Source organism: Rattus norvegicus, chromosome 2 (assembly GCF_021556685.1).
Source record: "Rattus norvegicus strain SHRSP/BbbUtx chromosome 2, alternate assembly SHRSP_T2T, whole genome shotgun sequence".
NCBI lineage: Eukaryota > Metazoa > Chordata > Mammalia > Rodentia > Muridae > Rattus > Rattus norvegicus.
In genome coordinates, this window is record NC_141535.1 from 230,123,831 (window position 1) to 230,141,373 (window position 17,543).

Sequence of the window (17,543 nt, forward strand, 5' to 3'; positions counted from 1 at the left end):
AATGACGGATCATGAAAACAGAAACTAAAGAGAGACACATTGAAATTAACAGAAGGTATGAAACAAATGGTTTTAAAAGATATCTATAGAACATTTCATCTTAAAAGAAAAAAAAATAACTTCTTAGCACCTCATGGTACCTTCTCAAAAATTTACCATATAATTCGTCACAAAACAGTCCTTAGTAGACACAAGGAGATTTAAATAATCCCATTGACTCAATGACAACTTGGTCAAGGATGAAATAAAGAAAGAAATTAAAGACTTTTTGTAATTAAATGAAAATGAAGGCACAATATACCCAAATTATGGGTTATAATGAAATCAGTGCTAGGAGGAAAACACATAGCTCCGAGTGTCTCAAACAAACAAACAAACAAACAAAAAACCACCACCACCACCACCAACAATAACAAAAACAAACTGGAGAGAGCATACACTAGCAGCTTGACAGCACACCTGAAAGCTCTAGAACAAAAAGAAGCAAATTCACCCAAAGGAACAGAGGCTAAGAGATAATCAATCTCAGACCTGAAGTCAACCAAGTAGAAACAAAAAGAACTGTATAAAGAATCAACAAGCCCAGGAGCTGTTTCTTTGAGAAAATCAATAAGATAGACAAACCCTCCAGACTATCAAGAGGACACAAAGACAGTATCCAAATTAACAAAATCAGAAATGAAAAGGGAGACATAACAACAGAAACTGAGGAAATTCAAAAAATCATTATATCCTACTACGAAAGCCTATATTCAAGAAAACTGGAAAATCTGCATGAAATGGACAATTTTCTAGTTAGATAGCAGGTACTAAAGTTAAATCAGGATCAGATAAACCATCTAAATATTCCCATAATCTGTAAAGTAATAGAAAGTCATTAAAAAGTCTCCCAACCAAAAAAAAAAAATCACTGGACCAGATGGGTTTAGTGCAGAATTCTATCAGACCATCAAAGAAGACCTAATACCAATACTCTTCAAACAATTCCACAAAAATAGAAACAGGAGGAACACTACCCAATTCGTTCTTTGAAACCACAATTACGCTTATACCTAAACCACACAAAGACCCTAAAAAGAAAGCACTTCAGACCAATTTTCCTCATGAGTATTAATGCAAAAATACTCAATGAAATCCTCATTATCTGAGTCCAAGAACACATCAAAATGATCATTCAACATGCTCAAGTAGGCTTCATCCTAGGGATGCAGGGATGGTTCAATATATGGAAATCAATCAACATAATACACTGTATAAACAAACTCAAAGAAAAAAACCACATGATCATCTCATTAGATGCTGCGAAAGCATTTGACAAAATTCAACACCCCTTCATGTTAAAAGTCTTGGAAAGATCAGGAATTCAAGGTCCATACCTATACATAGTAAAAACAGTATACAGAAAAGCAGTAGTCAACATGAAACTAAATGGAGAGAAACTTGAGGCAATTACACTAAAATCAGGGACTGGACAAGGCTGCTCACTTTCTCCTTATCTATTCAATATCACACTTGTCCTAGCCAGATCAGTCAGACAACAAAAGAAGGTGTAAGGGATAGAAATTAGAGAGGAAGAAGTAAAATGTCACTCTTTTCAGGTGATATGATAGTATATTTAAATGACCCCCAAAATTCTACCAGACAACTCCTAAACATGATAGACAGTTCCAGCAAAGTGGCTGGATATAAAATTAACTCAAACAAATAACTAGCCTTCCTCTACTCAAAGGATAAACAGGCCAAGAAAGAAATCAGGGAAATTACACCCTTCACAATAATACCAAATGATATAAAATACCTCAGTGTGAGTCTAACCAAGCAAGTGAAAGATCTGTATGACAAGAACTTCAAGTCTCTGAAGAAAGAAATTGAAGAAGATCTCAGAAAATGAAAAGAGCTCCCATGCTCATGGATTGGCAGGATTAATATAGTAAAAATGACCATTTTGCCAAAAGCAATCTACAGATTCAATGCAACCCCTTTCAAAATTTCAACTCAACTCTTCACAGAGTCAGAAAGAGCAATTTGCAAATTCATTTGGAATAACATAAAACCCAGGATAGCAAAAAATATTTTCAACAACAAAAGAACTTCTGGAGGATTCACCATTTCTGACCTCAAGCTGTATTATAGAGCAATCATGATAAAAACTGCATGGTATTGACACAGAGACAGGTACCTCAGTGGAATAGAATTCGAAGACCCAGAAATGAGCCCACACAACCATGTTCACTTGATCTTTGACAAAGGAGCTAAAACTCTCCAATAGAAAAAAGACAGCATTTTCAAGAAAGTGTGCTGGTTCAACTGTAGGTCACCATGTAGAAGAAATGCAAGTCGACCCATTGTTATTTCTTTGCCCAAAGCTCAAGTGGATCAAAGGTCTCCACTTATAACCAGATCTACTGAATGTAATAGAAGAGACATTAGGGAAGAGTCTCGAACTCATAGGCACAGGGTAAAATTTCCTGTACAGAACACCAATGGTTTATTCTCTAAAAGGAAAATGGGATTTCATAAAATTGCAAAGCTTCTATAAGGCAAAGGACACTGTCATTAGGACAAAATGGCATCCAACAGATTGGAAAATATCTTTATCAATCCTACATCTAATAGAGGTATAATATCTAATTTATACAAAGAACTCAAGAAGTTAGATTCCAGACAATCAAATAATCCTATTAAAATGGGGTACAGAGCTAAACAAAGAGTTTTCAGACGAGGACTACCAAATGGCTGAGAAGCACCTTAGTCGTCAGGGAAATGCATGTCAAAACAACCCATAGATTCTATTTCATACCAGTCAGAATGGCTAAGATCAAATACTCTGGTGACAGAAGATGCTGGCAGGGATGTGGAGAAATAGGAACACTCCTCCATTGTTGGTGGGATTGCAAGCTGCTGCCACCACTCTGGAAATCAGTCTGGTGTTTCCTCACAAATTGGACATAGTACTACCTGAGAACCCAGCTGTAGCACTCCTGGGCATATACCCAAAAGATGCTGAACATATATCAAGGACCCATGCTCCGTATGTTCATAGCAGCCTTATTTATTATAGCCAGAAGCTGGAAAGAACCCAGATGTCCTTCAAGAGAGGTATGGATATAGAAAATGTGGTACAGCTACTCAATGAAGTACTACTCAGCTATTATAGACAATGAGTACGTGAAATTGTTACATAAATGGATGGAACCTGAAAATTTCATCCGAAGTGTGGTAACCCAGTCACAAAAGTATACACTCACATCTTGGTGGTATGCACTCACTGATAGGTGGTGGAGCAGGGGGAACACTAAACATTGCTGGTTGGAGTGTAAACTTATACAACTAATCTGGAAATCTGTGTGGCAGTTTCTCAGGAAAATTGGGAATAGTTCTACTTCTTTACCTAACTATACCACTCGTACATAAAACCAAAAGATGCTCTACAAGGACACATGCTCAACTGTGTTTGTAGAAACGTTGTTCCTAATAGTCAGGAACTGGAAACAACCCAGATGTCCCTTAACTGAAAGAATGGGTAAAAAAATGTGGTTCATTTACACAATGGAATACTTCTCAGCTATTAAAAACAAGGACGTTGTAAATTTTGCAGCAAATGCATGGAATTACAAAATAGTTTCCTGAGTGAGGTGACCTAGACCCAAATAGACATGTATGGTATGTATCCCTTATAAGTGACTATTAGCCATAAAGTATATGATAACCATGATACAGTCCATGGACCCAATGGAGCTAAGTAACAGGGAGGGCACAAGGAAGGCTGCTTAGCTCTTTCTCATAAGGGGAAATAAAATATATATTGGAGGTAGATAGAGGGAGCGAACTGGGTGGGAGAGCGAATGGAGGTGGGAGAGGGTCAGGGAGGGGATCAGGTGTAGGGAGAGCGGGGCAAGGAGAATGGAAATTCATAGGGAGTGCATCACTAGGAAGTGCCAGAGACCTGAGACAGGGGTAGGGGAGGCTCCAGGGAGTCTGAGATTGACTCTAGATGAGACTTCTAGCAGTGGGCGATATGAAGACAGAAGTGTCTACTTCCTGTACCCAGGCAGGACTCCCAGTGGAGGGATAAGGACAGCTACCCACCCACAAAGTCTTTGACTGAAAACTTGTCCTGCCTATGTGATGTGCAGGGACAAAATGAGCCATAGTTGAAGGGAATGGCCAACCAGTGACTGGCCCAAATTAAGACCCATCCCATGGGGAAGAACCAATTCCTGATACTCCTAATGGTATTCTGTTATGCTAAGAGACAAAAGCCTAGCATAATTGCCCTCTGAGAGCTTTCATCCAGCCTGTGATGGAAGCAGATGCAGAAAAACATAGCAAACACTACATAGCGCTGGGATGTCTTGTAGAAGAGTCGGGGGGAGGGTTGAGGGACACAAAGAGGACAGGACTCTACCGAAAGACCAATAGAATAAAATAACCTGGGCCCTTAGGGTCTCCCAGAGACTGAGCCACCAACCAAAGACCAAGCATGGGGTAGACCTAAGCCCCCCATATGTGTAGTAGATATGCAGCTTTGTCTTAATGCCTGGTCCCCCAACAACTGGAGCAGGAGACGGCCCTGTTTCTGCTGCCTTCCTGTGGATCCTGTTCCCCTGACTGGACTGCCATATTTGGCTGTCCTCAGTGGGAGAGGATGTGCCTTGTCCTGCAGAGACTTGGTGTGCCATGGTGGGATGATACTCAGGCGTTTCTTACCCCTTCTCAGAGAAGAAGGGGAAGGGGAAAGGAAGGAGGAGCTGTGAAAGAGGGGGACTTGGAGGAGGGAGGCAGATATTGAGATTTAAAGTGAATCAATAAATAATTGATGAAAAACCTTTTAAAACTACAATAAAACAGAAACAAAGGAGCAATGAATGACTCCTTATACCATACTGTAGAAGTTAAAAGAGGAGATGCTCCAGGCAACCACAGTATTGATTACATCAGTATCAGACGGTAAATACCGGGTGATCTCTGGGGCCTTTTGGCCAGCCAGCCTTGCCAACGAGTGAGCTGTAGGTTCATGAAAGACCCTGTCTCAAAAACTCAGGTGGAGAAGCAACTAACGAAGACCTTTGACTTGATCTCTGCTCACCACCAACATGTAGACATTTGTGTACACACACACACACACACACACACACACACACACACACACGAGCTCTCTAACACACCTTAACTCTATTAGTATTTCAGTGAGTTTACCAAATGCTGTGTAAAACTTAATGTTTTGATGAGCAAAAGTTCTTAATTCATTTGCCACATTAAAAAGTATCTTCTAGATGCTGTATCACTCAGAAGGCAGCTTCTAACTCATGAAGTATGGAATCTTACTTTTGATTTCTAATGGCATATTTTCCCAGAGATTTGAACCTATCAAATCGTCTACCCCAGCTCCTGGCACGTATAATGAAACACGAACTGCTTTCAAGGTCCCAAAGAAAAGATCAGGACTGTTTTCACCATTTGGTCAAAGAGCTGCCCGATTCACAGAGGATTACAAGGCCCACGAACTACCAGGTCTGTTGTTAATATTTTAGTCTAACTGTGTGTAGTTTAATATCCTTAACAGGGTGGATACATGAGAGAATTTAACTTATTAAATTTCTATGTTATTCTAAAGTAAAGAAAAAGTGTAGGTATTGACTATCTGGTAAGCAGACAAATCAATATATAGTAAAGTTTTAGTAGGATTAGATAGCAGAGCCAATTGACTAGAATACACATAACTGAATTATGGGTTCTATTCAGATATGTCCTATTTCATTAAGGAATGTGAACCCACCCACACAGACTTCTCTTGAAGAAAAACTGAACCATAGAGAGGACACTCAAATACTTATTCCAAGTATCTATCTTAACAAAAATGTCTTTCAACATCAAAGAAAGCTGTTTATATTATCTCGAGTGAAAAGTATGTGAAAGTTGATTCATTCAGACCAGCCCTATAGAAAATACCCCGTTATGTTTGTTACTGTCAGGAAGGAGCGAAGTGGGTATGCTGAGAGGGGCATTAGATGATAGGTGATCTTCTTTACATGCTAAACACATTTCACATCAACTTTCTATCATTGTGTAGCTTTGTGATTTATTCATGTATTCTCTTTTGACATTTAGTTTGTCCAAAATAAAAATAATTTAAAGTATACAGTTTGTGATCTTGATAGATGTATCAGCTGTCATTTAAAGAGGCTCATGAGCTATATTAAACAAGACAGCACTTAGAATTGCTATCAAGGGAGCACAGATCACAGTTGCCTTGGTTAGTTTCATGGTCAACCTAACACAACCCTACCCTTAGCTGGGGAGAGGCACCTCCACTGGGATTGCTCCTACCAGACTGGCAGGTGGGGATGTCTATGCGACCTTTTCCTTGATTGCTACTTGATATAGATGGGCCAAACCCAGACTTCCTGGGTATATGGGCCTGGACTATATATGAAATGCAGTTGAGCAAGCCAGGGGAGGCAAGCCACTGAGCAGTGTTCTTCCATGGTTTCTGCTTCAGCTCCTGCCCCCCCCCCCCCAGGTCCCTGTCTTAAGTTTCTGCTTGGCTTTCCTTAATGCTGTTAATCTGTAATTCAAATAAACCCTCTCTTCCCTCTAGGTTCAGTTGCTCAATGCTCTATCGCTTTATCACAGCAAGAGAGACTGAACTAGAGCAGGAAACTGGCTCTAAGATCGTGGGGGCATTACTCTGACGGACCTGACTGTGGTCCTTGGGAGCATTTTAGAGCTTTCAGCTGGAAAAAGCTGTTGAAGACTCAGAAGTTAATGGGCTGTTATGGAAGCTTGGAAGACAAGAATGTTGAGAGAGGTGTGGAGGTGGGGCATAGCTTGTGAAGTTCCAGAAAGAAGCCAAGACTCTATTAGGACCATTTGTATAAAGTTTAGAGCCTGGTAGAGGACAGCCTCTGAGAGGTTCAGCCAGAGCCGGACCAATACAGATGCGGATGTACACAGTCAAAGACTGACTGAGTGCGGGGACTCCAATGGGAAAGTTGGGGAAAGGACTGTAGGAACTGAAGGGGTTTGCGACCCTATAGGAAGAACAACAATATCAACCAACCAGACCCTAGAGCTCCCAGGGACCCACCAACCAAAGGGTACACATAGGGTGGGGGGAACACATGGCTCCAGCTGCATATGTAGCAGAGGATTGATTGCCTTATCTGGTATCACTGGGAGGGGAGCCCCTTGTTCATGTGGAGGCTTGATGACCCAGGAGAGGGGAATGCTAGGCTGCTGAGGCAGGAGTGGGTGGGCAGGTAGGGGAGCACACTCACAGAGGCAGGGGTGAGGGAGAAGATAGGGGGTTTGTGGAGGGGAAACTGGGAAGGGGATAACATCTGAAATATTAATAAATAAAATAACCAATTAAAAAATGAAAACAAAAAGAATCTCTGGTAGTGGAATTTTACTTTATTGGAACAATTGATGCTGTTTAGAATTGGCTGAAGAATCAGTTGTGCCTAATACGATACCAGCATCATTGAGGTGACATTATTCTGAGAAGTATTTTCTCAGTGTCAGCACACAGACAACGAAGTCAAGGTTACATCTCAAACTGGTTTCTGAGCTTGATAATGGGGAAGAATAGTCTACATGGCACTGGGTTTGGAGACGTAAAGGTAGAGGCAGTAGATGCAGCTTGGTACCATTTAGGAACGATGGATCCCAGCAGAGAAATCAGGGTACCGCTGCCACAGTCGCGGTCTCGGTTGTAGTGGAGATTGAAGTGTTGTAGAGAGAGGTGAGGCTTGGCACCTTCAGGCCTGGTTTGAGTTCATAAAGAGTGCCCAGGAGAGGCAGCCTCTGTTGCAGTGCAGACCTCAGCATATTGGAGAGGCCAGGAGTTGGCGTGACCACCAAAGACAGAGGGATGTGTGGAGTGGAGCTGTGTGCACTGGAGGAGCAGGGCAGGAGAGGCGGAGTTTCCTCCTTCCCATCAAGAACATTATAAGTTCCTGAGGTCACTGAGCTCACTACATTTGTCTCAATCTGACTATTCCGTCCTGGTTACTTTTGGCTAATGTTTCAATCATTGCAACAGAAGACAAACTAGGACCCTAGGAAAAATTAGAGCATGTCTCATTAGGGAAGGAGTTAGAAAGCCTTAGTAGTTGAGGGGAGAAGGTTTAGTTAACTTAGGCTGTGAAAAATTACTACGGAAGGAATAATTTCCTTTGGTAGCTTTGCTTTGATGTTGTAAAGGTTCAGGGTATTGTCTCTGGGGAAGAAAGTAGCTACTGCCGTTCTCAGTATGTTTCTTCTCAGCACATTTGAGATTTCTTCTGTCAGCGATTTCCTGGAGTGGTCACTACAGCTCAGCATGGCTTATGGCTTACAAATGATGCCACACTGCCAGTTTTCTTTTACACTGGCAATCACTGTCATTACAAAGTTTTGGAACAGTTCCATAATTTAAAATTTCTCACATGCACCCTTGGCATTAATGTCCCATTCTTGTCCCCAGGCACCTTCTGAGCCTGCCTTTTTTAAGCTTTATAGTTTCATGTAAGTCGAATCATTTAGAATGTTGTCACTGCTTTCTCTGCATGCTTCTGACACCCACTCATATTTGCTCTTTAACTTTTAAAGCGATTGATAAGTTTTAAAAAGTGCCTATACTATATAGCCAGAAATATATGGGCCTCCTTCTAAAAAGTTTACTGAATGTTACTGAGTTAAAAAAAGTTCTCAAAGGCGTGCTTATTCTTATATATAATGTTCTTTATAATTTTAGGTCCTGGTTTTTATGATATCTCAACCAACATTGTAAAAGCACAGGTTAAAAAACCCCACTTGAAGAAAAAAATGAAAACTGGATTTGGTTCTTCTGTGCCTCGAGCTCTGTTCGCAGTTCAGGAAAAAGCCTTCGCTGGCCCTGGGCCCAGTGATTATCAGGTGGTAGGTTACTAGCAAGACATTCATGTGTTTATTTTATTTTATTTATTATGTAGTAACACAATTGCTAAGCAAATATGGTGAGCTATTCTTTTTTTTTCTTTTTTTGGTTCTTTTTTTCGGAGCTGGGGACCGAACCCAGGGCCTTGCGCTTCCTAGGCAAGCGCTCTACCACTGAGCTAAGTCCCCGGCCCCATGGTGAGCTATTCTTACTGCTATATTCTATGTGTCATGAAAAGTAGAAGACTGATCACACTCCGCAGATGAATGACAGAAGCATGAAAACAAACACCGTACAAACCGAAGTTCTGGAGATCACAGACATCACATCTGACAAAAGACTGCAGCAAAGCTGTGTTCAAGGGGAGGAGGTCAGGAAAGAGAGGCCTCATAGCTTCAGACAAAGCAATGGACATATTTGGTACAGAATCGTTGAGGTTTAGGGAGAATTAACCAGAGGGCCAGTTTAAAAATGCTGTTTTCTAAGAAGAAGTTCTTCGTGGGTAAGGCAAGCAGTAGGGTTCAGTAGATGAGAATGGGAGCTTGAAATTTTGATTCAGTGGAGGGAATAGTTTATTAATTAGCTTTTGGCTTAGGACAGACATAGGGAATATAATTTTATAATATATAATTATATAATATCACAGATTACACAGAAGTATGTATAATGTAATTGTATTATATAACTATAATATAATTTATAATCTTTTTTTTTAGTATAAACTCACTGGAAATGGTACTGGGTTATATCCTGGCATTTTAAACAGTGTGTGTGTGTGTGTGTGTGTGTGTGTGTGTGTGTGTGTGTGTGTGTGTGTGTTCACATGCCATGGGGTGTCTGTGAGGGCCAGAGCATAACTTCCATGGGCGAGTTTTCTACCTGAACCATGTAGGCTCTTGAGATGTACTTAAGCCTCAGCCTTATCAGCCGATGTCTTTCCCCATTGAGCCATCTCCTTGGCCACAAGTGACATTCTGCTTCATCACTCAGGATTTATTTTGACACTTGGAAAAGAGAAGGCATAAATGACTTAGAAACAAGTGAAAACTCACATCTCATTTTTTAATTGGATAGTTTATATATTTACATTTCCAATGTTATCCCCTTTCCCGGTTTCCCCCTCTCCCATCCTCCCTCTCCCTGGTTCTATGAGGATGCGCCTTTTCCCACCCACTCACTCCCACCTCAACACATTGGCAATCCCCTACACTGGGGAAACAAGACTTCGCAGGACCAAGGGCTTCTCCTCCTCCTATTGATGCCAGACAATGCCATCCTCTGCTACATATGCAGCTGGAGTTATGGGTCCCTCCATGTGTACTCTTTGGTTCGTGGTTGAGTCCCTGGGAATTCTGGGAAGGGTTCTGGTTGGTTGATATTGTTGTTCTTTCTATGGGGTTGCAAACCCCTTCAGCTCCTTCAGTCCTTCTCCTAACTCCTCCATTGGGGTCCCTGTTCTCACTCCAATGGTGACCTGCAAGTGTCCTCATCTGTATCAGTAAGGCTCTGGCAGAGCCTCTCAGGAGACATTCATTCATATCAGGCTCCTGTCAGCAAGCACTTCTTGGCATCAGCAATAGAGACTGGGTTTGGTGGCTGCATATGGAATGGATCCCCAAGTGGGGCAGTCTTTGGATGACCTTTCCTTCAGTCTCTGCTCCACACTTTGTCTTTGTATTTCCTCCTGTGAGTATGTTGTTCTCTCTTCTAAGAGGTACTGAAGCATCCACACTTAGGTTTTCCTTCTTCTTGAGCTTCATACAGTCTGTGAATCATATTTTGGGTATTCGGAGCTTTTGGGCTAATATCTACTTATCTGTGAGAGCATACCATGTATGTTCTTTTGTGACTTGGTTACCTCACTCAGGATGATATTTTCCAGTTCCCTCCATTTGCCTATGAATTTCATAAAGTCATTGTTTTTGATAGCTGAGTAATATTCCATTGTGTACATGTACCACATTTTCTGTATCCATTCCTCTGTTGAAGGGCATCTGGGTTCTTTCCAGTTTCTGGCTATTATAAATAAGGCTGCGATGAACATAGTGGAGCACGTGTCTCTTTTATATGTTGAGGCATCTTTTGGGTATATGCCCAAGAGAGGTATAGCTGGATCCTCAGGCAGTTCAATGTCCAATTTTCTGAGGAACCTCCAGACTGATTTCCAGAATGGTTTTACCAGTCTGCAATCCCACCAACAATGGAGGAGTGTTCCTCTTTCTCCACATCCTCGCCAGCATCTGTTGTCACCTGAGTTTTTGATCTTAGCCATTCTCACTGGTGTGAGGTGAAATCTCAGGGTTGTTTTGATTTGCATTTCCCTGATGACTAAGGACGTTGAACATTTCTTTAGGTGTTTCTCAGCCATTCGGCATTCCTCAGCTGAGTACTCTTGGTCGAGTTCTGCGCCCCGTTTTTAATTAAGAATACTTGTCTCCGTGCGTCTAGCCTCCTGAGTGCTTTGCACATATTGACATTAGCCGTCTACCAGATCATACTCTATTTTGATGACTGACTTTAGAACACCGTGTCTGACTTTCAGAGTATTACAATGTGAAATGGCTACTTTGCAGAAATTGTTTCCTAAGCTGTGCGTCATTGCATTGTGTCTAAGGACATTTAAAAATCTTGCAATTAAGTTGGAATCAGATTTTGCAAGTATTTACTATGTACACTATGATTAAGACGAAGCATCAGCACTAACAGGGGAACAAACCAGAATATAATGTGCTTAGCGATTTAAAGGCAGGGACTATGTAAGTGTTTAATTGAATGCTCCAAATTAAGTTTTGCATTTTATTGAACAGAAAACATATGATGAAACATTATATTTTTCAGCTAATTTTTTGAAGCTTATTTTTTCAGACTCTCAGCATTTGTTCTCTATGTAAATATTTCATTGCTTTTGCACATTTTTTCACAGTTCCCTTTTCAGTATGATTTTATAGTAAACAACTTTTAAAGACATTATACCTTTGCCTCAGGCAGGGCTCATGCTGTCTGTCCATCGTAAGGGACGCAGGTCCCTTACACACATGCTTTCTTCCATAAGAAAGCTATTGTTGGCAGGTCTCCAGTGGTCCCACCTGTCTGGTCTCTCTGGTGCCCTCTGAACAAGGAGGATTGTCGCGGTCTGCTCACACACGCTGTGTCAGTAAGGGCAAAGCCCTTTGTCTCCAGTCCAGGAGCTCTGACTCCTGGGTCAGTGTCTAAAACTAGCTATACTTACCAACTTTATAGACATTTCAATTTTATTTTATTTTTCTCCAAGCTCCTCCCACCTCCACAGCGTATCTGAAGGTCGTCACAATAGCTCTCTGCTCGTTGTCAACTTATATCCATTCATTTCACCAGTTTGTTAAAGAGTTGAGAAATGAACAAAAGTTAATTCACCCATGTCTGCCCTAGGGGGTTTTAGTCTTTTTTTTTTTTTTCCTTTTTTTTTTTTTATTATTATTAACTTGAGTATTTCTTATATACATTTCGAGTGTTATTCCCTTTCCCGGTTTCCGGGCAAACATCCCCCTCCCCCCTCCCCTTCCTTATGGGTGTTCCCCTCCCAACCCTCCCCCCATTGCCGCCCTCCCCCCATAGACTAGTTCACTGGGGGTTCAGTCTTAGCAGGACCCAGGGCTTCCCCTTCCACTGGTGCTCTTACTAGGATATTCATTGCTACCTATGGGGTCAGAGTCCAGGGTCAGTCCATGTATAGTCTTTAGGTAGTGGCTTAGTCCCTGGAAGCTCTGGTTGCTTGGCATTGTTGTACTTTTGGGGTCTCGAGCCCCTTCAAGCTCTTCCAGTTCTTTCTCTGATTCCTTCAATAGGGGACCTATTCTCAGTTCAGTGGTTTGCTGCTGGCATTCGCCTCTATATTTGCTGTATTCTGGCTGTGTCTCTCAGGAGCGATCTACATCCGGCTCCTGTTGGTCTGCACTTCTTTGCTTCATCCATCTTGTCTAATTGGGTGGCTGTATATGTATGGGCCACATGTGGGGCAGGTTCTGAATGGGTGTTCCTTCAGTCTCTGTTTTAATCTTTGCCTCTCCCTTCCCTGCCAAGGGTATTCTTTTTCCTCATTTAAAGAAGGAGTGAAGCATTCACATTTTGATCATCCGTCTTGAGTTTCGTTTGTTCTAGGGATCTAGGGTAATTCAAGCATTTGGGCTAATAGCCACTTATCAATGAGTGCATACCATGTATGTCTTTCTGTGATTGGGTTAGCTCACTCAGGATGATATTTTCCAGTTCCAACCATTTGCCTACGAATTTCATAAACTCGTTGTTTTTGATAGCTGAGTAATATTCCATTGTGTAGATGTACCACATTTTCTGTATCCATTCCTCTGTTGAAGGGCATCTCGGTTCTTTCCATTTTCTGGCTATTATAAATAAGGCTGTGATGAACATAGTGGAGCACGTGTCTCTTTTATATGTTGAGGCATCTTTTGGGTATATGCCCAAGAGAGGTATAGCTGGATCCTCAGGCAGTTCAATGTCCAATTTTCTGAGGAACGTCCAGACTGATTTCCAGAATGGTTTTACCAGTCTGCAATCCCACCAACAATGGAGGAGTGTTCCTCTTTCTCCACATCCTCGCCAGCATCTGCTGTCACTTGAGTTTTTGATCTTAGCCAATCGCACTGGTGTGAGGTGAAATCTCAGGGTTGTTTTGATTTGCATTTCCCTTATGACTAAAGATGTTGAACATTTCTTTAGGTGTTTCTCAGCCATTCGGCATTCCTCAGCTGTGAATTCTTTGTTTAGCTCTGAACCCCATTTTTTAATAGGGTTATTTGTTTCCCTGCGGTCTAACTTCTTGAGTTCTTTGTATATTTTGGAAATAAGGCCTCTATCTGTTGTAGGATTGGTAAAGATCTTTTCCCAATCTGTTGGTTGCCGTTTTGTCCTAACCACAGTGTCCTTTGCCTTACAGAAGCTTTGCAGTTTTATGAGATCCCATTTGTCGATTCTTGATCTTAGAGCATAAGCCATTGGTGTTTTGTTCAGGAAATTTTTTCCAGTGCCCATGTGTTCCAGATGCTTCCCTAGTTTTTCTTCTATTAGTTTCAGTGTGTCTGGTTTGATGTGGAGGTCCTTGATCCACTTGGACTTAAGCTTTGTACAGGGTGATAAGGATGGATCGATCTGCATTCTTCTACATGTTGCCCTCCAGTTGAACCAGCACCATTTGCTGAAAATGCTATCTTTTTTCCATTGGATGGTTTTGGCTCCTTTGTCAAAAATCAAGTGACCATAGGTGTGTGGGTTCATTTCTGGGTCTTCAATTCTATTCCATTGGTCTATCTGTCTGTCTCTGTACCAATACCATGCAGTTTTTATCACTATTGCTTGGTAATACTGCTTGAGTTCAGGGATAGTGATTCCCCCTGAAGTCCTTTTATTGTTGAGGATAGCTTTAGCTATCCTGGGTTTTTTGTTATTCCAGATGAATTTGCAAATTGTTCTGTCTAACTCTTTGGAGAATTGGATTGGTATTTTGATGGGGATTGCATTGAATCTGTAGATTGCTTTTGGTAAAATGGCCATTTTTACCATATTAATCCTGCCAATCCATGAGCATGGGAGATCTTTCCATCTTCTGAGGTCTTCTTCAATTTCTTTCCTCAGTGTCTTGAAGTTCTTATTGTACAGATCTTTTACTTGCTTGGTTAAAGTCACACCGAGGTACTTTATATTATTTGGGTCTATTATGAAGGGTGTCGTTTCCCTAATTTCTTTCTCGGCTTGTTTCTCTTTTGTATAGAGGAAGGCAACTGATTTATTTGAGTTAATTTTATACCCAGCCACTTTGCTGAAGTTGTTTATCAGCTTTAGTAGTTCTCTGGTGGAACTTTTGGGATCACTTAAATATACTATCATGTCATCTGCAAATAGTGATATTTTGACCTCTTCTTTTCCGATCTGTATCCCTTTGATCTCCTTTTGTTGTCTGATTGCTCTGGCTAGAACTTCAAGAACTATATTGAATAAGTAGGGAGAGAGTGGGCAGCCTTGTCTAGTCCCTGATTTTAGTGGGATTGCTTCAAGTTTCTCTCCATTTAGTTTAATGTTAGCAACTGGTTTGCTGTATTTGGCTTTTACTATGTTTAGGTATGGGCCTTGAATTCCTATTCTTTCCAGGACTTTTATCATGAAGGGGTGTTGAATTTTGTCAAATGCTTTCTCAGCATCTAATGAAATGATCATGTGGTTCTGTTCTTTCAGTTTGTTTATATAATGGATCACGTTGATGGTTTTCCGTATATTAAACCATCCCTGCATGCCTGGGATGAAGCCTACTTGATCATGGTGGATGATTGTTTTGATGTGCTCTTGAATTCGGTTTGCCAGAATTTTATTGAGTATTTTTGCGTCGATATTCATAAGGGAAATTGGTCTGAAGTTCTCTTTCTTTGTTGTGTCTTTGTGTGGTTTAGGTATAAGAGTAATTGTGGCTTCGTAGAAGGAATTCGGTAGGGCTCCATCTGTTTCAATTTTGTGGAATAGTTTGGATAATATTGGTATGAGGTCTTCTATGAAGGTTTGATAGAATTCTGCACTAAACCCGTCTGGACCTGGGCTCTTTTTGGTTGGGAGACCTTTAATGACTGCTTCTATTTCCTTAGGAGTTATGGGGTTGTTTAACTGGTTTATCTGTTCCTGATTTAACTTCGATACCTGGTATCTGTCTAGGAAATTGTCCATTTCCTGAAGATTTTCAAATTTTGTTGAATATAGGTTTTTATAGTAAGATCTGATGATTTTTTGAATTTCCTCCGAATCTGTAGTTATGTCTCCCTTTTCATTTCTGATTTTGTTAATTTGGACACACTCTCTGTGTCCTCTCGTTAGTCTGGCTAAGGGTTTATCTATCTTGTTGATTTTCTCAAAGAACCAACTTTTGGTTCTGTTGATTCTTTCTATGGTCCTTTTTGTTTCTACTTGGTTGATTTCAGCTCTGAGTTTGATTATTTCCTGCCTTCTACTCCTCCTGGGTGTATTTGCTTCTTTTTGTTCTAGAGCTTTTAGGTGTGCTGTCAAGCTGCTGACATATGCTCTTTCCTGTTTCTTTCTGCAGGCACTCAGCGCTATGAGTTTTCCTCTTAGAACAGCTTTCATTGTGTCCCATAAGTTTGAGTATGTTGTATCTTCATTTTCATTAAATTCTAAAAAGTTTTTAATTTCTTTCTTTATTTCTTCATTGACCAGGTTATCATTGAGTAGAGCATTGTTCAATTTCCACGTATATGTAGGCATTCTTCCCTTATTGTTATTGAAGACCAGTTTTAGGCCGTGGTGGTCCGATAGCACGCATGGGATTATTTCTATCTTTCTGTACCTGTTGAGGCCCGTTTTTTGACCAATTATATGGTCAATTTTGGAGAAAGTACCATGAGGAGCTGAGAAGAAGGTATATCCTTTTGCTTTAGGATAGAATGTTCTATAAATATCCGTTAAGTCCATTTGGCTCATGACTTCTCTTAGTCTGTCTACATCACTGTTTAATTTCTGTTTCCATGATCTGTCCATTGATGAGAGTGGGGTGTTGAAATCTCCCACTATTATTGTGTGAGGTGCAATGTGTGTTTTGAGCTTTAGTAAGGTTTCTTTTACGTATGTAGGTGCCCTTGTATTTGGGGCATAGATATTTAGGATTGAGAGTTCATCTTGGTTGATTTTTCCTTTGATGAATATGAAGTGTCCTTCCTTTTCTTTTTTGATGACTTTTAGTTGGAAATTGATTTTATTTGATATTAGAATGGCTACTCCAGCTTGCTTCTTCTGACCATTTGCTTGGAAAGTTGTTTTCCAGCCTTTCACTCTGAGGTAGTGTCTGTCTTTGTCTCTGAGGTGTGTTTCCTGTAGGCAGCAGAATGCAGGGTCCTCGTTGCGTATCCAGTTTGTCAATCTATGTCTTTTTATTGGGGAGTTGAGGCCATTGATATTGAGAGATATTAAGGAATAGTGATTATTGCTTCCCGTTATATTCATATTTGATGTGAGGTTATGTTTGTGTGCTTTCATTCTCTTTGTTTTGTTGCCAAGACGATTAGTTTCTTGCTTCTTCTAGGGTATAGCTTGCCTCCTTATGTTGGGCTTTACCATTTATTATCCTTTGTAGTGCTGGATTTGTAGAAAGATATTGTGTAAATTTGGTTTTGTCATGGAATATCTTGGTTTCTCCATCAATGTTAATTGAGAGTTTTGCTGGATACAGTAATCTGGGCTGGCATTTGTGTTCTCTTAGGGTCTGTATAACATCAGTCCAGGATCTTCTGGCCTTCATAGTTTCTGGCGAGAAGTCTGGTGTGATTCTGATAGGTCTCCCTTTATATGTTACTTGACCTTTTTCCCTTACTGCTTTTAATATTCTTTCTTTATTTTGTGCGTTTGGTGTTTTGACAATTATGTGACGGGAGGTGTTTCTTTTCTGGTCCAATCTATTTGGAGTTCTGTAGGCTTCCTGTATGTCTATGGGTATCTCTTTTTTTAGGTTAGGGAAGTTTTCTTCTATGATTTTGTTGAAGATATTTACTGGTCCTTTGAGCTGGGAGTCTTCACTCTCTTCTATACCTATTATCCTTAGGTTTGATCTTCTCACTGAGTCCTGGATTTCCTGTATGTTTTGGACCAGTAGCTT

At 40.7% G+C, this 17,543-nt stretch overlaps 1 protein-coding gene across 3 annotated transcripts in view; it reads left to right on the plus strand.

Annotated features, from left to right (window-relative positions):
- Nucleotides 1–17,543, plus strand: part of Stpg2 (sperm-tail PG-rich repeat containing 2) — a 526,121-nt gene that overhangs the window by 105,841 nt on the left and 402,737 nt on the right. For all 3 annotated transcript variants that reach the window (XM_087631242.1, XM_087631240.1, NM_001100993.1), the window contains 2 exon segments: nucleotides 5,358–5,514; nucleotides 8,741–8,904. In XM_087631242.1, coding sequence (XP_087487368.1) covers nucleotides 5,358–5,514; nucleotides 8,741–8,904 — 321 coding nt within the window.